This window comes from Dermacentor silvarum, chromosome 8, assembly GCF_013339745.2.
Source record: "Dermacentor silvarum isolate Dsil-2018 chromosome 8, BIME_Dsil_1.4, whole genome shotgun sequence".
In the NCBI taxonomy this organism is placed as follows: Eukaryota; Metazoa; Arthropoda; class Arachnida; order Ixodida; family Ixodidae; genus Dermacentor; species Dermacentor silvarum.
In genome coordinates this window covers 42708475-42730818 of record NC_051161.1, presented here as the reverse complement: position 1 = coordinate 42730818, position 22344 = coordinate 42708475, and the positions used below count along the sequence as shown (strand labels likewise).

General features: G+C 46.7%; 1 protein-coding gene across 1 annotated transcript; it reads left to right on the top strand.

The window, feature by feature from the left end:
• The first annotated feature begins 636 nt into the window (after positions 1-636).
• LOC119462096 (paired box pox-neuro protein) lies at positions 637-19789 on the top strand. The gene is made up of 6 exons (XM_037723442.2): positions 637-649; positions 11456-11676; positions 12487-12718; positions 13596-13914; positions 14819-15060; positions 19311-19789. Exons 1-6 carry the CDS (start codon positions 637-639, stop codon positions 19787-19789), a joined length of 1506 nt encoding a protein of 501 aa, XP_037579370.1.
• Positions 19790-22344: the final 2555 nt, after the last annotated feature.

The following is a 22344-nucleotide window of genomic DNA, read 5'->3' as shown; positions in this document are numbered from 1 at the left end:
TTCAGGGCACGTCCAGATGTTTGAACAGGTGTTTAAGACTGCACGAGAAGAGAAACACGTCGACAAAAGCCATAGCGGAGCACGTGGAAGCATTTGGATTTAGCATGAATTGGGGCGGCGAAAGCATCTTGGACGACAGACAGAAATGTGTCCATCGTGGATTAATCTGTAATAATTCCCTATTCAAATCCTTAACAGAACAGGTAGCGAAATTCATCCCATCTATGCGAAATAACTTCGGTCGCATAGTCAGCAGCATGCACTCAAGCTAGTTCAGCGGTGACTTTACTTGATTATGAACAAAATGCCCGTACGGCCACTAAAACGTCTATTTCGTAGTTTCATCAGCCAGCAGCTGGAGTAACGTGTCAGGCGACCAGCCAGACTAACATCTCCAGCATATCATTAAAGCTTGTATCTATCTCTATTTAGTCGTTGTCTGGTCAGTGACAATATTAATAATTGCTTAAATATCCATACATGATTGTTTCAGCAGCTAGGGATAATCGTTCATCATGCAGCTATCTGACTCCAGCTTAAGGCCCTAATTTATTCCGTGGAAGCGGTACCGATACCTCCATCATTGCTGATCATTACGACCATTCTTGTTTTTTCTGATTACAGGTGGCGACACTGATGCCGCACACTGGTAAGTGCTGCGTCTCTTCAATACGCTTTCCCGCGACTACACTTAAGAGGAAGCTTTAGCTCGTGGACTTTTATCTAAATACCTGGGAAAGGAGATATCGTTTCTCTCGGCAATCACTGCGCCACATTTGATGAGGTTTGTTGCATTTAAAAGAAAAGGTCAAAATCTAGTGACTGTTGTTTGCGAATTTTTGGTTTAGGTCATCAATATTTTTTTTTTTGTAAATATTGACAAAAATCGCAAATTTCCACAAAACGAAACTCAAGTTTACAACTCTGTAACTCAGCAATGAAAAATGATATCACAATTCTGTAAATTGCGTATAATACTACATCTAAAGCGGACAAAATTTATATATTATACATGGCTCTCAAATAAACCACTAATTTTTAGTAGAAGTTTTGCAAAGCTCTTATAAACAATGTGACAAATTTGTCCGCTTTGGATGCTCTAATGGATGCAGTGTACAGAACTGCGATATCTATTTTAAGTGCAGAGCTACGAATTTGTTAACTTCGTGCTTCTATTTTCAAACATACGGATTTTTAAAAATTCCATTCAAAAGTTCAGGCCCTAAATCGAAATTTCGTTTCCAATAGTCACTATAGAATTTAACTTCCTCTCTCAAATACAACATATTTCATGAAAATCGGCCCAGTGGTTATCTCTGAAAAGCGTTTCTACGTTTTACATGTATTTGAATTAGAGTTGGGCCCGAGCTTTCGTGCTTGCTCACTTAATATAATATATTGCCGTGTGTGCGCGTGTGTGTGCGAGAGTGTGCGCATGCGTGTGTTATAATGAGAATGCAATAAAAAAGAAAAACAATATGGCAAGTAAACTGCTAACAAAGAACACGCTGTAATCCGTAAGCCCACTTCTTGCCATATTACGATGAATATGAAAGCTTCCGTTAGAATTGACAATGCCCTCAACACTTGTACGTTCGTAAACGCTCCAAGTTATGGGGCCGCTTTTGTAACGCTGTGGGCGAGCTGTTGCTTTTACGCGTCCACCTACTCCGCAACAACAAAAGAAGTCATTATTTTTCATTCGCATATCGATGTATAGTGCGAGATTTAACAAATGGTGTTCTTAAAGCCCGCTTTACGATGTGCACGCACAAGTGTTAACGACTACCATCCGCGGCTCTTCGGTAAGTTTCCATGCCTTCCTAAACGCCCGAGTCCTGCACCTCAAAACTTTTCTTTTTTCTATTCTGCCCAGTCCTTTAAGCGCCAGCGCGCTACGCTAGATGGATTTTCAATCCCATTGCATGCTGCAGTTTGGCTTACTCAAAATCAATTTTAGACACCACTGTTCGCATGACACGAAGCATCATTTTTCGTGATGATTTCAAGTTCGTCACGCGTTACAACTCTGAGCCATAATAATTATTTAGCTCGAACGCGAGCAAGTTGAAACAAACGAGATCACACCTTCGTACTTTTTAATGCGATTAGCATTCTCTGTCTACTTCAGGCGTTTTGATCATTTCTATCAAGCCTCTTACGCCGACTCAGTGGCCCAAGTTGTCACCAGCTTGGGCCGCTTTCTACTTGCTCGTGCTCGCGATACCGACACAGTCGTTCCATCCTCGTCGTACCAGCTTCATCACCAGACTCTCGTCATCCTGTTGTCGTCAGGCCTTCTACGCCGACCCAGTGGTCCAAGTTGTCGAAAAGTTTGAACCACTAGGTATGTATGTACTCGTGGTCTTGATGCCGTCGTAGTCAGTCCAGCTTTGTCACCCGACTCTCATAATGTCTTCGTCTTCACTCCACCGTTGTCTACAGTCATGCATTCGTTGACATATACCGCCGTCGTGAGGCTGTCTGTCGTGGTCATTTGTCACTCCAGCTTCGTCATTAGACTCATCTCATGCCGTCGTCGTGATAAATTTGTGGTCACGCTGTCGCGTTTTACCACCGTCATCACTTCACAAACGCCATCCCATTGTCATCCTGCCGACGTCGTCATACCACCTTCGCCGTTCCATCCCGTCATTCCTTCGTCATTCTACCATAATCATGCTGTCGTCATTCAATTGTAATTATGATGTCGTTGGCATGCCATCGACGTCACTGCGTCCTCATCACAGTCGCTGTTATGTATCCGTTGTCTTATTGCCGTCGTCATGCCGTCGTGGTCGTGCGATCGTCATCATTCTAGCTTCGCCATACCGTCCTCGTCACGTCATCGTTGTCGTACACTCAACGTTATAACACTGTCCTCATGCCGTCGTCGTCAAGCTGTCGTCGTTATATTGTCACGATACACAAAGCTCAGGGGCTTTATTAAAGAAGCACCGCGCCATATTCGGGAGAAGATAACAGAGAGGCGCCAACAATAAGATTGTCTTCTCTTGATGCCTTCCGGAATCTCGAGCAGCCCGGTCGTCATCTTTATCGGCGCCAGGGCGCACTTGTGCACGAATACCGACGCGGCATAACCCTCCCTCCAGAGCGAGCATCGTACCAATGCTGATCAAAACGTGGCGGATAGACTCGTAGTGAATAGCTTGAAGGTGTCCACTTCACTCGGAATGATATGGCTTCATGCGCATTACGTGCACTACCTCAGGCACCTGTCGACGGCATTTCGAGCAGCATGAACCGTCACCAACAACCGCGTAGGTCACGTCGCTAATACGGCGTATAACCTTGTATGGTCCGAAGTACCGGCGTAGAAGTTTCTCCGAGAGCCCTCGGCGTCGGACGGGAAACCAAATCCAGACTCTTTCCCCGGGCGTATAAGCGGCAAATTGGTGGCGGAGATTGTAGCGTCGTGCGTCGCGTTCTTGCTGACTAGTTATCCTGATGCGGGCAAGCTGTCGTGCTTCCTCGGCGCGTTCAGTGAAATCTGCGACATCGGCATCTGAACCATTGCAGTCATGAGGCAGCATAGCGTCAAGCATTGTATAGTGACTTCTCGACCATGGACCAGAGCGAACGGCGTCATTTTCGTTGTTTCTTGGCGTGCCGTATTGTATGCGAATGTGACGTATGGTAAGATTGTGTCCCAGTTCTTGTGCTCCACATCGACATACATGCAAAGCATGTCTGTGATAGTCTTGTTGAGGCGCTCGGTAAGTCCATTTGTTTGTGGATGATAGGCCGTCGTCTGCCTATGTGATGTGCCACTCAGCGTGAGCACAATGCGCAGAAGATCAGCTGCGAATGCGGCTCCTTTGTCGGTTATGATGATCGCTGGAGCACCGTGTCTGAGGACAATGTTCTCGATAAAGAATCGTGCTGCTTCAGCTGCCGTGCCGCTCGGAATTGCCTTGGTTTCCTCATATCGGATTAGATAGTCCGTCGCGACTATGACCCATCTGTTGCCGCTGTCAGATAGTGGAAAGGGGCCCAGGAGGTCTATGCCAATTTGAGGTGTTTCCAGTACCGGAACGGGGTGGAATAGCCCAGCGGGTTTAGTCGGTGGTGCTTTGCGTCGCTGACACTCAAGGCATGTCCTCACGCAGAGCTTCACCTTTCCCGCGAGCCTAGGCCAGTAGTAGCTTTGTTTGATTCGTGTTAGTGTTCGCGTGTAACCAAGGTGGTCCGAGGTGGCTTCGTCGTGACAGGCTTGCAAGATTTCGCGGCGGAGAACTTCGGGAACTACTAGCAGATGGCTCTTCCCTGTTGGAGAGAAGTTCTTCCTATAGATAACGCCATCGCGCAAACAGAATCAAGGTAGACTCCATGAAAATAATCTCGACACCTTCGTAGCTCACCCTTCCAAAAACTCGATCAAGGTGTTAAGCTCTCGGTCGGCTTGCTGTTGCCGAGAGATGGCGGCCGCATCAACAATCCCTAAAAAGCCTGCGCATTCAACCGCATCTGCGCTCGGTGATTCAATAGGTGATCAATAGACAGTCGGCATCGAGGTGTTGTCTTCCCGATTTGTACACCACTGTCATATCGTACTCTTGAAGCCGTAAGCTCCAGCGTGCCAAACTTCCGTACGGGTCTTTCATATTGGTCAGCCAGCAAAGCGAATGATGGTCGCTTACTACTTGAAAGGCGCGACCGTATAAATACGGGCGAAACTTCGCGACTGCCCATACGACGGCCAGACATTCCTTCTCCGTGGTTGAGTAGTTGGACTCCGCACGCGACAATATCATCGTCATCTTTTCAGGATTGTCATCTCATTGTCGTCGTACTGCATTTGTCGTTCCATCGACGTCATTTATTTTTCGTCATTCCATCGTCGTCACTGTGTCGCCGTCAGGCGCCGCCATGTCTTCATGCTGATGGCGACCTTGCAAAGCCAGTGCCATAGCAGAGTGGGCCGATACCGGAGACAGTGTATGGCACATGTAGACGAAGCGGCGGAAGCCTCCGAATAACCACTATCGATTTTAAATAAACTGTGGCTTCAGAAATACGCTGTGCCGATACATTGCTTGAATGCTAATTGCGTTACCGTCGACAGTCCTTTTAAGATGGGTTCGGCCGTAATCTTTTTAACGGTTCGCCAGCACATTCTTTCCTAATGTGCTTTAGCCGGTGTTGCAAGTTGCCTTAGCAAAATTTCTCAGGGGACTTTGGCTAGGTTGAATGTCTCACTCCCACTTTATCCCAAGTTGATAAATGCTCTTCCTATTTGTCTAGTTCTAAAGACATACCAAGCCACTTCGGTGCATCAAAGCTGCATTTATAGGCAAAGCAATACCTTGAGATCTGATACCGCTTTATAGAATCGTCTGACGTTTCAGAAATCAACGGGCTGTTCACTCGTCAGAGCTGGAAGCAATGTAAAGCTACGTTTAAAAATGCTAATAAGTAAGACACTTTGAAACAATTCAAAACGAAAAATACTAACTTATCATCATCATCACTTATCGACATTTAAATTTTTTTAATTGAGTGTTTTAAGTCGCGACCTGGCGACATCGTCCAAAATAAAGTTACCTACACTAGTTATAGCACAGTTAGCCCTTCATCGTTTGCTGAGTGTTCGTTTTAACACGTTGCGATCTATGGCGTAAATCATAAGATAAATATAAATGAAAGTAGATAAAATTTCTCGTTTCGTGCACCTTCATTTCCCTTTACCTTATTGTTTCCACATTTCAATTAACATTAACCATCAACTTCCCCTGCGCCTTCTCCGGCTTCATTGTTGATCTGTTTCTTCGTATGATAGTACCATCTATAGTGTGTGTTCTCGGAGCGCTGTTGCCTGATCTTTCAACGACGTATATCTGTAACAGCCTGCCAAACTAGCTGCCAGTATAAAGTTTCCATCTTCAATTAAGGTCACATCCTTCTCTTTTTCATTAGTGTTGGAGTAGTTCAGGCTCAAAAGCGGAGTAGAGGGACCAGCTAGAGGTCGCATCATTTTTCAAGCTACGAAAGCACGCGTGGCGTCCTTATTTCCTCACCCCGGTGTTAATACAACCGGGATGGTCGATGATACATCTCTCTGAGATAGTGTATAAGATTTTAAATTCCAATAAACCGTTTTTACTACGCTCGTTCACAAGTGCATGCGCAGCGCACCTGCAGGAACCTCGATGTCACTAGTACTCGCTGCTTTCCCGTTGTACGCGGATTCAAAGCAGAGTTGAGGTTAATGTCGAGAATAATGCTATTGTGACTTTTTCCAGGGCGAATGAAAAAAAAACGAGTGGCTGCACCGGCTAAATCCCACTCCTACTGTATTCTCACCTTCCTCTTGATTGTGACCTCAAGGGATAATCGGGTTTGTCCTGGTGCAAGCACAACACGCTTCTGATTATAGTTGCTCTTCAATCCTCTAATCACGACATACCAATTGCATGCTTTGCGGCAGCGGTCGCATAGTGGAATCTCGGCGTGGAATCGGTCTGCAGCTAAGCTGAGGTCACGCTGGGCTCACATTCTGTCCAACTCAGGAGGTGGCTGTAGGCTAAAAACGAAATGACGCATCCTCACACGCCATTGAAGTAGAGTTTGCTACGATTTCACGCGTCTGACCGCGAAGTCTGAACGATCCTACTTGTACTTGCAGGACATGTACGATGAAAATGTAAGCCGCGAAAACTTTGCGCAAAAAATTAAGCACTATGATGCTGTATCTGGCACATTTGCTCGAGTAGCAAATCCTTTCGTAATAGCATGCAGGAAAACATGGTTTCATGTTAGATGTCGTCTGTTGCTTCCAAAGCACTCCAGTGTCCTCACGACAATATATATATATATATATATATATATATATATATATATATATATATATATACGCACAGCGATGACTTCACAGTAACACGTGTGCATGGTCCGGCGGCACGTAACGCGAAATTCTCTAGAGCAAAGGGTCGTCGTGGCCCCGAGCGATATAACACTCGCCGGGGCAAGCTTCCTCTTCGTCTTTTGAGTTCACACGTTTATTAGCCGCCGTGTGGTTGGCCACGAGGGGTGTGCGGCGAAGCGTGCTCCCCCTGGCGGCTACGTGCGCTCGCCCTGACGGCAGCCACTGTCACTAGCTCCGGCGGTTCGGTGATGGCAGAAGCCGCGATGACAGCCGGTCGGCCGTTCCGCGCCATTGTTTTCTATCACGCTCCCCACCCGCCGGTCGGTCCGCTGCTTTCCTTTTCTTTCTTTTTTTTTTTCTCTGTTTTGAGCGCCCAGTAATATTTTGACGTGTTTACGACACAACAGGGGATCAGGTGCAGGCTTTCCAATTTAGGTCTCACTTCAATTCCAACGGGAACTTTCTTTCTTCCTTACGCTGTTTCGTTCCCTTATGTGTGAGCACGTTGCAAAACAACGAGCTAAGAACGGTCGCTTCTCTTTTGTCCTTTTATTACGAGTAGTAATCGTCAATTCTCGTTTATCTGAAAGCTCCACGCAGAAATTGCGTTCTTTCAGACTTTCTTTCTTCCTTTCCCTCTTCCTGTTCTCTTTCTTATTTTGTTTATGGTTTTGCTCAAGGACAACGTAAAGACAAAAGAAAAATGAAAAATATTGTGCTAGTGGCTGAAGGTTTTTTTTTTCGGTTTCCGTATACAACTACAGCGTGAGTTAATGCGCTAAATAAAACGTGCACAAACCAGGCAGCAGCGCTTGCCCGAGGGAGATTGTCGTACGTACCTACGCGCAAGCCTGCTGCTCAACTTTCTTAAAATTAACCCCATTAATTGTTCATTTCTCTGTCACTTATCCAAAACTCTTTTTCTGCTTTAGACAAACCACAAATGCTAAAATACAAACTCGCTTTCTTGTAAACTCCTCTGTGCTGCTTTTTGTTTACTTTTTTTTGTTAGTTTAGCTGACCACGAAACTTAACAGCAAACGAAAGAAAACAAAACAAAAGAAACAAAAGAAGGTCCGCTCATTGAGAACACGCCGTCTCGTACAAGCAACGCGTGCGACTGCCGCGATTCGACCAAGTGTGCGCGCCGCGCCGTGTTTTATAGCCTGGGGCACAGACCGCAGAAGGGATGTCGTAAACAAAAAATACGAACAAAATAAACAAATAAACGCAGTCTCCTCGTCACTTACCGACATAAGCACTAAAACCCACGCAGCCGAGGTCAGCGCCTGCCTCGCGAAGCGGCCGTCTCGAACATTGATATTACGTGTACGCCGCCCGCAATCACTTACCGCGATTGCCAACCGAGCGAACACTGTTTCTAAATCGTTGCATTGTACGGCCAGGTCTGTTCTTTACGGGTTTATTTGTTGTTTTTGTTTGATTCCAGTTTGCAATGCTTGGATTTTTTTCCCCCTTAAAATATTGCCCAGCTTTTCGTTCGTCAGTTATGTTGTCAAAGGTTAGGGTTTTGATGTAAACACACCCAAAGGAACACGCGAGTAACATGCCTTTTCTTTCTTTCTTTCTTCCTTTCTTTTTTCCTTTCTTTCTTTTTTCCTTTCTTTCTTTCTTCCTTCCCCACGTCACTGCTGAACATGAGCGAGCTTTGAGCAATGTTTGATTTTAACCGCACAGCGCAGGGCCCACCTGAATCGTTTGCAGCCTGGGGTTCGAAAGGCCACGAAAGAAGTTACCATCCTAGAACGCAATAACTCACAGCGCGGAAATTTTGTTTTTTGTGTTTTTTGTTTTTTTAATGGAGCGTCGTGGAACGCTTTTCAAAAGAACACGCCTGAAAGAAGGCTGGCCGCACTGATCCTCTGTCGTTCCGTGCTGTGTCTCAAAGGCAGTGTTCTGCTTCCGGCAGTTAAGATAGCCAAAGATCACGAATTCGATTCGCGACTTTGGCGGCTGCGTTGCGGTGGCGAGAGAATGCAAAAAAGAAAAAAAAGCCACGTGCGATCACGTTTATGAACCCGTCAAAGAAACCGAGGAGGTAAAACCTAACCCTTAGCGCCCCATTACGGCCTCCCACATAGCATATACCCGTAGGTGCAGGTTCTGAATTTAAAGACAAATGTACCTTCATATGTACAATGCCTAGGATGAATAACCGGTGGACCATTAGAGTTACAGAATGGATACCAAGAGAAGGGAAGTGCATTCGAGGACGGCAGAAAACTAGGTGGAGTGATGAAGTTGGGAAATTTGCAAGCGCAAATTGGAATCAGCTTGCGCAAGACGAGGGGTAATTGGAGATCACATGGAGAGGCCTTCGTCCTGCAGTGGACATAAATATAGGCCGATGACGATGTACCATCAAAGGCTGTATGTTATCCTGCTAAATGTAATCATAACTGTCCGTTTTGTGAGAAACTTGTGGAAACTGGGACTTTTTGCATGTGCCAAGGTTTGCAGAGACACACGTCGTCACAAAGCGTACTGACTCTGACTCTCTCTATCTTTACGCTCTGATGGCGCACTGCGAAGCTTGTGTGGTACCCGTGGAGATGCAAAAATAAAACTGCATATTGAATTCAAAGCCAAAGTACTTCTCCTTGCTGCGTGTATCGTAAATACATACAGCTGTACTTGCCTTTTATCTGAGTGAGTGTGTTAGTAGAATGAAACACAGTGCAGACATGAAGACAAACAGGTCTCACGCAGTGCTTTGCGGTAATGGTGCTTTGGCATTCAGGATAAAAAAAAAAAAGGGACGCTTCCCCTAATTCGAAACCACGAGTTTTCTTGAATTATCTGCAGATCTGCATATTTCAGAAAATTATGTAGACACTCAAGTAAATATGCAGCTATGGCAACACAGACAGACAACCCTTCTGACTTCCAAGGGAGTTTATTATTTGAAATGTTTAAATAATAGGTCCTGCTTCTGCGGCTGGTTGAGCACGAATGTAGCCATAGCCGGTCATCGCGATCATATTTTAGGGCCGTTTATTAACACGTAGCCAACAAGTTCTGTTGCGAATAGAACTTTTGCGCGTCTTAAACCACAAATTGATTGATTTTGATTGACAAGTTGACAAGTTTGTCTTGATTTTGCTGTAAACTGTGCACACTGGAAAAACACAAATTACCTATCTGGCACTTCGAATGCTCTAGTTAGTCGTGGGCGTGCGTCAAAATTAAGGAATATAAAGAAATAAACTACAAAAAATGCCTCTGTAATTGCGACTCTCTCGAAACAATGCTGATTAGAACCGGTAGCGACAACTCTTGCGTGACAAACTAAACGTGGCGCCACGCACTGCAGATTGGTTTTCTGTTCATGTTCATTGGTCATGAGTGAGCGAGGTTCTCCCGCCAAGCGCAGTCGAATATAGCTCAGCTAACTCGCTGCTTGTTTAATGAGTTGCGTTCAACGAATCTTTCACACTTGGGCACGAGCTGCCACAGACTTGTGCGCAAAGTGTGCTTGATAACGGCTCAATGTGTGTTCCGATCCTTTCAGCAAACAAAGCTGCCTGCTTTACTTCTGAGAAAGCTGCTTTGCATAATGAAATGTGACAGTTGGCGTCGAAGTTCTGGCATAAAGCGAAACCAAAATATCCGTTCCAGTATTTTTTTAATCCCGTAGAAATAAAAGAAATCACTTAGTTCTACCACGCTGTGTTTTAGGCTGTACTGCTGCTTAATATTTGTCATAAGTCGTTAAGATGACTGGTTACGGATCAGTGCGATTTCACTACTTGCATTTAATGAATTCTTAAACTTGTGTTTGCCCTTATATCGGCGCCTATTACCTAATATTTCGCTTATAGATATGTCAACGCGCATTCGACACGATTGCAAGTCTGTATTTACTTCTTCCAATCCTGAAACTTCCTGTTGCATCACTCGTTCGTTTCGTCTGCTCACTAGACAGCTAAGTATATCCTGCATCATTACAGACTTCAGTGCTGTCTTCTTTAAACTGTTTTCCTCTACGTCCACACCAGAGAGAGAGAGAGAGAAACGAGAAGGGAAGGGTAGGGAGGTTAACCAAAGACGTGCCTGCTTGGCTACCCTACGCTTGGGAAGAAGGAAAGGGGAAGAATGGATAAGTAGGAGCGAGAAGAAAAATAATAAAGAGTCAGTCATTCACAGAGTCAGTCGCAGATGAATCTCCACTGTCACAAGCACTCACACAGTCCAGTCACCTTCAAGAAGTGCAGAAGGGCTTTTGGGGCCTTTCGCATGCAAGATTGCATAGACCATGGTCCCAGGATCTTTTCCTCCGAAAGCACTCTATTATCTAATAGGCTGAGTTGTGCTTGTATAGAGCACGTCGTTGAGCGTCAAAGGATGGACAGTGGCACGGAAGGTGTTCTAGAGTCTCATCACACCCGCACAAATTTCACGCCGCACTGTTGGCCATTCCTAAATTAGAAATCAACTTAATATGGTGCCTGTCCGGCGAAAACAGTAAAGTAGATGTCTGCAGCGATGACTGCAACGCGTCAAAAGAAAGCCCGCTCAATTTTCTCGCGCGGTTATGTTCTGCTGCAGGCCAGGCAGGCATCAACCAGCTGGGCGGCGTCTTCGTGAACGGGCGGCCGTTGCCGGACTACATCCGGCGCCGCATCGTCGAGCTGGCGCTGATGGGCGTGAGGCCATGCGACATCTCGCGACAGCTGCTCGTGTCGCACGGCTGCGTGTCGAAGATACTGACGCGCTTCTACGAGACCGGCTCCATCAAGCCGGGCTCCATCGGAGGGAGCAAGCCCAAGGTGAGCAGCGACCTCGCCCTCAACACTTCCGTCCTTTTACACTTGCAAACGAACATTCATCGAAATTCAGTTAATTTGTAGAAGTGGTATAGGTGGCATCCATTGTGCGGCCCCCCAGCGACCGAGTACTTGTAGTAACAAAAGCAAATCTCGAAGGCTATGCGTTTGTGGTCTACAGGCGCAGAAAGCATGGCTTCCATGTTTTGGAGGTTGCCAGATAAGACGCAGATTCAGACGATGACCATCATCACCACCATCATAACCCTCACATCATCATCACCAGTACGATTTCATGTCTACAAGGCGACAATAAATCAACTCAAGGGCTCTGTATGTGCAAGCGTACATTTCTGTGGCATTACTTCTATTTATCTCATTAGTTGCGGCGATTGAATTTCGGATTCAGGACCTTCAGTGTTGCCGACTATTACAGACGCCGCGCACATGCTCGCGTCAACCAGGTAGAAATTTCAATAGGCGCACAATTTACTTTTCGATTCCGGACCCACTGGTGTAAGAACAGCGCAAGTTCTCGCGTGAGATGGCGTATCTCTTTTGGTAGGGATTTTTTTTCTTTTTGTCCCAAAGAGAAGGAGGTAAAGACACGAAGTAAACAGAGATTAATAAGCAAACACTTGACAGCCACACCGATCATGTTAGTTACGGTCGCGTTCTTTATCCTGCTACGATCCCAATCGCGATCAGTCTAAATATAGATTGCCAGAAAGTCTTTCGCTGGTTCTCTAAATCGAGCAGCACCCTTCATTCTTACAAGCGTGTGTTCGCGCCCTTCTGTCCGCCCTGTCGCAGGTATCCAATCCGCAGGTGATGCGTCGAATGCTGCGCTACAAGAACGATACCAGCCCCAGCGGCTGGGACGTGCGGCAGCTGCTGCCCCACCAGCCGCAGCAGCACCAGCCGCAACATCAGCTGCAGCCCGACCACCCGCTGGGCGCGGAGCACGGCCTCACGTCTTCACCGCCGTCGGCGTCCAGGGTGCTCCGATGCGCCGCCGAGTGCTCGACGCTCGCCTCGCCAACCGGTACGGCCGTGTTTAAAATTGTCGCTTCTTTTAATGGGGCACGAAACAAACATTTCTTTTTCATTTCCCCATTTTCCTATCACTGTTGTACAGGAAAATATCAAATCAATGAATAAATTAATCAAGCAAGTCCCAATAAGCAATCAACTTTACTTTAATCATTCAGTAAGGATGTTGGCGTGCGTTGTTATACACACGAACGTTTTGAACTCAGAGACTGTACCAGCACCGGCTCACAATCCTACACTTGTTCCCTTTTGATGTTATTTTAATCTAAATCTCAATTTTTTGTAATTGTTTTTATTATTCATAGCGCCTTAGGCTATATATAAGTAAACCAGAGTATCAGAGAGCAAGTGCTTGCAGCCTCTCCACCTGATTTTCAAGCCAAAATCTATCGATGGTGACAAAATGAATACCTCAACTAAAAGACCAGACATTGCTATTTGATCCTGCAGCAACAAATACAAAGAATCATCGCAATCATCACTATTAAAGCTGATAAAAAGTCGGTCATAATGTAAACCCCTAGTCCGTTCAATATTCCGAGATGCCGAGATCATTCATTCATTCATTCATTCATTCATTCATCATTCATTCATTCATTCATTCATTCATTCATTCATTCATTCATTCATTTATTATTATTTATTTATTTATTTATTTATTATTTATTTATTTATTTATTTATTTATTATTTATTTATTTATTTATTAGTTTTACGCTGGTCAGAGGACTGCTTTACTAACGGTGCCTCAGTATGATCAGACAACTTCCCTTTGCACCATCGACTACATCAACCATTTGAAAGCAACGCGTATCTTGTCAGACTTGAACATCTCGCCTGTGCTTTTCTCCTCGCATGTTCACCGAGCAGTGGACGTGACGGGAGGCCTGGCTGAACCACTGCCCCTCGCCATGGGGCCCTACTACCCCAACCCTTACTTGGCCCTGCAGCACGTCACCACCTGCCTGCCCACACTGCCCCCGCAACAGCAGCAGCAGCAGCATCAGCAGGCCCGGCAGGCACAACAGCATCAACAGCAACTGCCGCTACAGAACGGCATTGGCCAGATGACGCTGCCTTCTACCTCCTCTGCCATGTTTGCCGCTTCTTCGTGTGCGACCATGACGCGACCTTCGACGTCGCATAACTCTGGAGGAATGCTCTTCCAAAAGAAGCAGCGGAGCAGGCCGTAAGTCCCTAACACTGGATATATATGCGCGTGCGTGCGTGCGTGCGTGCGTGCGTGCGTGCGTGCGTGCGTGCGTGCGTGCGTGCGTGCGTGCGTGCGTGCGTGCGTGCGTGCGTGCGTGCGTGCGTGCGTGCGTGCGTGCGTGCGTGCGTTGGATAAGTATATAGATGCTTACGCATTTAAGAAACAAGCGGGAGCTTTTTGTTGCAAGTCGAAACTACGGACCCCACTGGCATCGCAGAACAGTAGGTGGGCTCTGTGAAACGCACGGTATCTCTGCGGCAGAGTACTCTTTACAGGACAACTCCGGCGCGCCAAAAGGCCGTTTCACATGGCGCGATTGGGGCGAAAAAAAAAAAAATCGTTCTGTCGCGCACGTCGCAGAGCGCCGCCGAGTCCTACTCGTCGAGGTCGTCTTCCGTCGCGGAGAGCCTGCGACGTCGCGGCGGTCGCTGAGCGACGGCATTCACTGTGTCGCTGTGTGAAAATCGCGCCATGTGAAACGGCCTAAAGGTGCTCTCTTTCCGGGAGAAATATTAAAAACAAAAGTATTTCAAATAGTATCATTTTGTCTCCTATGTGCAAATACGAGAAGTTGAATAGAAAACTTACTAACGACTGAAGTTAAACAAGGCAGACAAGGAATTTCACAACAACGAGCTTCAGCCACTAAAGCGTATGCCTGGCTCCCCCATCGACCAACTCGTGTATATCAAGCTATCAGTCATCAATCAATCAACGGCATTTCTCACAGCCAGAGTGTAGTTTCAGGATGTTAAGCATTATCAATTATTATTTGTTTCATAGTGACCACAAGCGACCCAAATGAAGAGCATTTCATTCATTGCGAGAGACGACACAACCTTCGGCATCAAGTTTTGCCATCGCTTTCGTGTGTGCGCAGTGACTCGAACGAGCCTGACTCAGAGGACGACCTCGACGACCAGGACTCGGCGGACGAACAGTTGCTGTCGAGGCGGCGCACCGGTGGGGGCAGCAAGGGCGTCACGTCGTACTCCATCGAAGACATACTCAAGAAACCGGGTGACTCGCCTGCTGGAAGGTCCAGGGCCTCCCACAGGAGAACGGCGGCTTGGAGCTCTGATGACGGAAGTGCGAACGGCACGTCGCCACAACAACCGAAAGGTGCGTGAGAGTCGCCATTCATTTCTTGCAATCTTCCCGTCGCGGCGACTCAGTGTCATCCTGACCGAGGTCGCGGGATCGATTCCCGGCCGTTCGCGGGTTCATTCCACTCCCGTCGGCTGCATTCCGATGGGAGCGGAATCTAAAAACACTCGTGTACTTAGTTGAAGTGCATGTTAAATAACTTCGGGCGGTTAAAATTAATCTAAAGCCTCCGCTAAGCCACACATCAGAGCCCCATGCACTTCGGTAAGCTACGTTCTACAATTTCATTTGATTTCTTGCGATTTCTTGCATTGTAGATCACTATGAAACAGAGCACCTGGTCTCGTTTCCGGACGGTTAAATGCCTTCGTCTATAGCAGTAAAAAAAACTGCAGTACTGCGTTGAATTTTCCAGAACTGGGCGTATACGTTAAGCGAGTGTAATATTCCAAGTAATGTTTTTCTGAAAAGCATTGTTTGAATGTTGACTAAGCTCATCTTTTAACATCACACACCGCACAGTGTACTTATTGTCTAAGAAGTGACACTTAATTTGCATTACGCTAAGTCTATGTCTGTATTGTTTAAAGGACACTGGCAATACTTTTTCACGGATATGGATATACTTATACCGTCAGTTAGTGTCACTCAAATGTTTCGTAGCAAACAGTGGTTGGGATTGACTGCTACTGGCGTCGAATAAGCTTAGGGAGTTCGGAAGCTACGGTCTCGAGAGAAAACCAGGGAACATGAACAGAGGGCGCAATCAAAGCTTCTGCAACTTTCCAGCTTCGACCTGCTTATTGATCTCTGGCCGCGTTATCGTAAACGCCATGTTGCCCTTACACTATTTCGGCCAAAACTAGATTTTACGCCTACAAATAGTTGCAGTGTATAATAAACATTAATAGCAACGAATAATTTTCAGCACGCTTGAATTGACAGCTCTTATTTTTGTGATTATTCATTATACACAGATGTTACTTCAACCTGTCGGTGCGGTAGAACAGTTGTGGCTGTGGTTCTGTTTGTGCGAAGGACCGAGCAAATGCCTCGCCACGAGGACTGTGTTGTAACAGAACCCATAGTAACAGGCATCCATCTATAAGAGTAATCGCGCACCATGTACAAAGTTGCGCGAAATGTGACACTATTAGTCGAGTTTATGTAAAACACATGTTCTATTTAGTGGTATATACAAAACATATTATAGGCCATAGTTTTCATCCATATAGCCCTGTTTTGCTTTCTTAACGACTAGTGCGAAAAATATAGACGAAAGTTTTGGAGAACAACAAACATTTGAAGAGTAGCTTTTTTATTGCTTCTGTGAGTTGTTTGTCATCTTCATTTCATTTACTGATACCACCACCCAGTAAGGGCTATTGCAGAGAGAGAAACAGAGAAGTAAAACATATGGTATCCCTAACAACAAGGCGTTGTTGTCGTGGATACTAGAGAAAACAATAGTATAGACCATAGAAAAAGCGAAGATATGAAGTTACTATAATTCTTAAAACCGGAGAAGTAAGCTTTATTTGTTATGTATGACGACATAATTAAGATCATGACCCAGCACTCAGAAGTTTAGGCAGCGAGTTTAGGCAGGATCGAGGCGCACTTTAAAACAGTAGCGCAAGCAATGAAGACTGAGACCATATGCAGGACGCATTATACAAATTATTTGCGCAAACTATCTTCCTAGGCCTACAAAGTTCCTCGCATACGTCGAGTAGTGACCACCAGCCGCGATACTCGAGTTACGCATTAGCCGCAACGTTAACAGCCCAACTGCCAGCCGCTAGCCATAACCATTATCAACTGCAGAATGGACACGAAGCTCGCAAGCAGCTCGTAAAACAACCTCTGCCCATCTCCAGTGTTTAACGAAGCGAGCCGGCCCATAATCACCTGTGGTCAGTTTCCCTGGCCCCTTATACGGGGCAGCGAAACTTCATCCACAAAATGTGCCTCAAACGTTGCACACGGAAAGTTGCCTTCTTCCGTCGCTCCTGGCACACAGAACGCAACTATGGTGCCATTATATGCGGTTTATGACAGCCCGACGTGCACGTATACTTCTACTCAACCGCTACAGTTCGCTGTATAAACCCTCGTCAAGTTTCCGAGAGACCTGCGAGACCCTCCATCTGGCGACAGTGGCAAACGAGAATTCAATTAGTTCGCCCCTCGCCCACGAGAGGCGCCACGCGCCACTAACGGCGCGGCGCGCGCACGGCGCACGCGTACTGTGATTACGGCTGCCGCTGCTGCCGCCACCTTGTGGCGGGAGTGATAGCTGTCACGCTCCGCGGCCTCGCAGACGACTCATTTCATGGCGATCGGAAGCCGACGACAAAAACGCGGTTAATCTCTCCCCTGCCAGCTTTGTGGCCACCGATCACCCACCACACCCAAGCTGTTAGTCCTCCCTCACCTCGAAGTTGAATGGAAACTAGCGCCCCCTTCCCCCGAAGCCTCCCTTTTCTTTATTTTATTTCCTTTTAGAGTAAGTGCCCGAGGGAGGCAGGGGGAGAATTCCCAAAGGGCATTTTGTTCCCGTCGGCGTTCGCTTTTCGACGCCGCCAGTTCAGCGGTCGGTGTTCTGACTCTGGGTCGGCGAATGTGATGCAGTGCTCTACTTGTTCCCGTGCCGGTGAAAAAAAAAAAAAAAGGGGGGGGGGGAGGACCAGATAGGAATCGGACGCTGCTGGGGAGATCAATCGCGGCTCTAGGGACTCCTCGTCGCAAATAGGGGACGTGTTGAGAGGCTGTTGAATAGAGAGAAAACGAATTTAGATTTGTGTCCATTGATAGCGACCGCCGGTGGCTCTGTACTGTGTCCCCGAAAATGATGTGACCCGGCGCAAGATACAGGAGGCGCACAGCAGCCATTTGGAGCTCCTCACGCGTTTGTCATATTTTGCTCTCCCTCTCTCTCTTTCTACTAGTTGTTAACAGCACCTCGCGAAAAGCTTCTCTTCAAAGAAAGTTGCGGAGGTGTTGGCTATTTGCTTTGGCGCGCCCGCTTATGACAATATATACTCGAGTATGCTATGGTTACCAAAAAATAAGAGCAAGGCCATGAGTGACAGTGTTCCGCTTCACAAGTAACACTTGAATCCTTTTCTCTACGTCAACCTGAAGACAAATGACCGTTGGTGCAGTCATCCCAACTTAAGTATATATCATACTTCCTACATTTCTAGTATCGGCATTCACGTTGTTTTACTTAACGTAGGCATATACAGGGTGTCTCCGCTTAGCAAAGGTTTAAAAATATACCGAAGCACAATAGGAGGACGTAACCAAATGCATATTGTGGGTATGGAACAAGTCTAGCATTTTCCTTAAATATTCTACTGAATTGCATATTTAGTCAATATTAACAGCGCATAAGACGAGGACAAGTGAAATAGCGACAACATATGCGCTAACTAACGTTGTCTTTAATGCAACAAGGCAATATATAGAACCAAGACAGCCATGCGCCGAGCATATCGTCAAAGATAAAAGGCATTGATTAATGTTTTTATGTATACACAATGGTGAATCTTCAATTTAAAAAGGTGATTATTCCTCAGAAACGGTCTACAGTGCACTTTATAGGAATGCGGCTTCTTTTCTGCTTAGAGCTATCGAAGCCGGGCTCACACATGCATTGCCTCCTTCGTGAATAGCGTGTGCTTCGGCTATCAAACGTGCGTAAATCTGTCGGTATCGGCTGATAACTTACGCGGTATCTGCCGTACTTACGCGCTGTTTCCCCGTCCAAAATGCAACGCCAACTAGCCCAACGCCAATCCCTTATGTAATCAACCAACTTCGCAAGCATTCACTTTAGGACAAAACTTCGGATGAGGAAGTTGTAGAGCGCTCCAGGAAATATTTGATTCAGCAGCTTCTACCTTCCTACTTGTTCCTTAATCATATTGTTCTGCCTCCTAAAGAAAGCCCGCGAAATATATATATATATATATATATATATATATATATATATATAATGTTGTCTGCTACTGCATCCCGAGCGTATTTTAGAAAGCACCCGCTAGGTGGCCATCAGTGGCGTCTCTACAGGCGATGCGCTCGCGTATAGGTGCTGTATAGCATTATATTATCTCGAACCTTCGAACCTGAGTAGAGGCCCTCTTAGTAGGTTGTTCAATCATTGTTCCACGCGGCTGCTGCACCATATTACACCTGCAAAAAATTGTATTGCTGGCATTCACTTACGCCTGCTCTTCACCACATCGCCCTTCTTTCAGGCCACTCGAAGTCCGAACAGGAGTCGAGTCTGGAGGCGGAAGTGACGTCATCGTCGGCCGACGCCGAGTGCAACGGGCTACCACCCGCCGCTTCCCAGCAGCAGCTCGCCGAACAGACGACCGCCGCGGCGGCAGCAGCGGCTGCCGCCGCAGCCGTAGCGGCTTTCCAGCCCCAAGCCGCAGCTCTGGCTCTGTGGGCCGGAGCCGCAGCCTCTAGCCCAGGCAGCGTAGGATTCGCGTCATTCCCGTTCACGAGGTTCGCACCCATGATGGCGCCGTTCCCATGCTCCTACTTCTCGCAAATGGCCGCCATCTACCCGCATGCCCAACCACCGCAGCCATCGTCGTCGTCCGTCGAGCCGGCGATCGCGGTGGACAGCAACGTCGTTGCCGATTCGGCAACTTCGCCGTCGCCCGCAGCGGAAACCCCGGCGAACACGATGCATCCTAAGTCGAGTTCACTGGCACTGACTCCGTGATACGTCGGCGAGATGCGTGCGTTGCTTCTTCGTTTGTAGTAACACTTGTTGAGCGTTCTAGCGAATAAGAGTTGCGCTCCTGGCGGGCAGTTCTTTTTTTTTTTTTTCGCGCAGAAACGGAAACTAAAGTGATGAAAAATGACAAGAAAACAGCAAATGCACACGCGCAGGCTGTGGAGTAAAAAATGATTTTTTTTTTCAGTCAGCAGGATAGAATAAACTATTACTGTTGTCGGCAGGCGCCTTGGGATGTAGGACTTCGTACGAGGCAAATCCTGCGGCATTAGGCATGCATATGGCGTGCACTTCCGGTTAGTGGCATCGCCAGACTGCTCCTAGCCTATTGGCGGTGCGCACTGTACTAACTCGGCGTAAAAGTACGTTTCACCTGAAGTAAACGGAAATTTATCGCACCGCCTACGCTGCTCGAAAGATACGACCCCGCTTTGCCAAAGATAAATGAAAAAAAAAGGGGGTTGAGGATCTCTTAACGCGTGGCGTTATATACGCCGACATAGCCTTAATAGGACGGGAACAGCGAGCAAAACGAATAGCTGCGCAATGCTTGAAGCAGCTTGCAGAGCGTATCCGACAAGTCACTAGTCAGGGAAGCATCGGGGCTCCCACAGGTATACGTCTAACCTACGTTGGGAAAATAAACTTAACCGGGGCACGCCGACTCCCCCTATTAAGGGCCGCAAGAAGTGTGGTGCGATATTGGAATGATCTAATATAATTGATGTTCGGATACTCGTGAAATTGTTGCAAATGTTTCATAAGGGGTCAGACAGCGTAACGCCGCCGTTGCGCTGAGTGTAGTTTTAAACAATTAATAGTAGGGCTAAGTGAACACAGCGATGAGGCGACGCACCTGTGCGCACGGTTCCGCCTTCTGAAATTGAGGTCCTTTTTTCTATTTTGCGCACTATGCATCGTTTCTCTAGCATTTTTTTGCACCCACCAAAAGTGGGAGTCCCTCGAACACGGAATTACTTGATTCCGTCTTTCACCGAAAACTATTTGCCAATCATCCACAACGTCCAATATGACCTCACTCGAAGGTTGGCCTGCGTCTGAGTAATGGAATTCGTATATCGCTACGGGTGCGGATCAATGGCCTACAGGTGTTCTGCTGCTCAAAAACCTGTTTCAGTTTCTGTACCAAGCCGCGGAGCGAGGTCATAGTTTGACGAAGGCAGAATCGCAAATGCATCATGTACCAAATTCTCAGCCTAGATGCCGAAAACTGATCCGGCGCCCCCTATATATTGGATTCAAGGCCATTTGCGTTGAAGTAAACCTCATTATTTCCCGATTTTCTTGCAGCCCAAACCAATGTTACAGCAAGTAACCGTACCTGCATGGTCAACGCGATATGTTGCAAAACCACCTACCACGACGTAAACAGCTTTAAAATAGCGTAGTCGATAACTACCACAGCTACAAGTCGGTCGGCCGATGTCACTGCGTTAGTCACGACTGTTCTCCAACCGGTAGGGTAAAGACATGCGGTAAACAATTGATCACGGTACCTTGCTAATTCCGGCACCATGTCAGTGCCATCTATAGGCTGTAGACGAGCTCTCGATAATAGCAGAATAAAGGCGATCAAATCGGTGTTATTTTGTTACCACGGTAGAACAATGTCATGGAATCTGCGAACCCCTTCGAAGAGCTGGAACTGGTCACTTGTTCGTGCGTAAAAATTGTCCACTGTAAACACCAGAACAAAGGAAGTGTTAGTTCCCGACTTTCGGTGTACACACGGAACGGTATGACTTATTCTGTGCATGACGAGTGTGCGCGCATGAACTGGTTGTTTGTCGTTGAAGTCATCAGCATCTGGTCAAAAACACAGAGTGTCATTTTCATCGTTCATAGCTAGTCATACGAAATCAACAATCCCTGCTACCGGAGTTCGTGACTCTAAATGTGAAGAGCCCGTTCGCTTTCGTTGTTGTAATGGTTACCAATCTCTACATTATCAGAGCAGTCTCGTATCGAAGCTCTTCTTTGGCTCTACCATGTGGGAAGTAGAGCCTTCAGGATACTTTAGTCACTGAAATGCGATTACCATAGCCTCCGAGATCGTCAGCGGTTCTTAAACTCGGAGGTGACGCTATGCGTTTGCCGGCGATACCTGCGGTTTAGAAATATATTTAGCCCTTGGAGGAGTGGCTAGTGGGCTTCTTTCCAGATACCATGATGCGCTGAGATATGTCATAGTTGGTCAAAATTATTCCAGAGTGCATAAACCACAGCATCATCTCATATAGTGAAGGTGTTATTGTGGGCATGACTCCATGATACAATGAATATCATAACGCTGGAATAGCGCAGGATCGTCTTATCAAGTCTCCCTAGTCGGCGGAATCGAGGAAGAGCTTAGACTCGAGGCTGGTCTGTGGCTACGGTTGTAAGGATCTATATCATTATCTTCTTTACAGTGATCTCGTGTTTCTTGCCCCGTGATGCCAACTACTAGCAGTGGTGACAATGTTGTCAATAAAATAAATGACCCTACATGGATGCGTGTGATTCTTTGTTTCTCTGTA

What these genes read in the sequence shown, in the direction of transcription:
- LOC119462096 (XM_037723442.2), top strand. An exon ending in TCGGAGGGAGCAAGCCCAAG is followed by an intron (nt 11,677 to 12,486) that starts GTGAGCAGCGAC and finishes GCCCTGTCGCAG; the next exon opens with GTATCCAATCCGCAGGTGAT. An exon ending in GTCGCCACAACAACCGAAAG is followed by an intron (nt 15,061 to 19,310) that starts GTGCGTGAGAGT and finishes CCCTTCTTTCAG; the next exon opens with GCCACTCGAAGTCCGAACAG.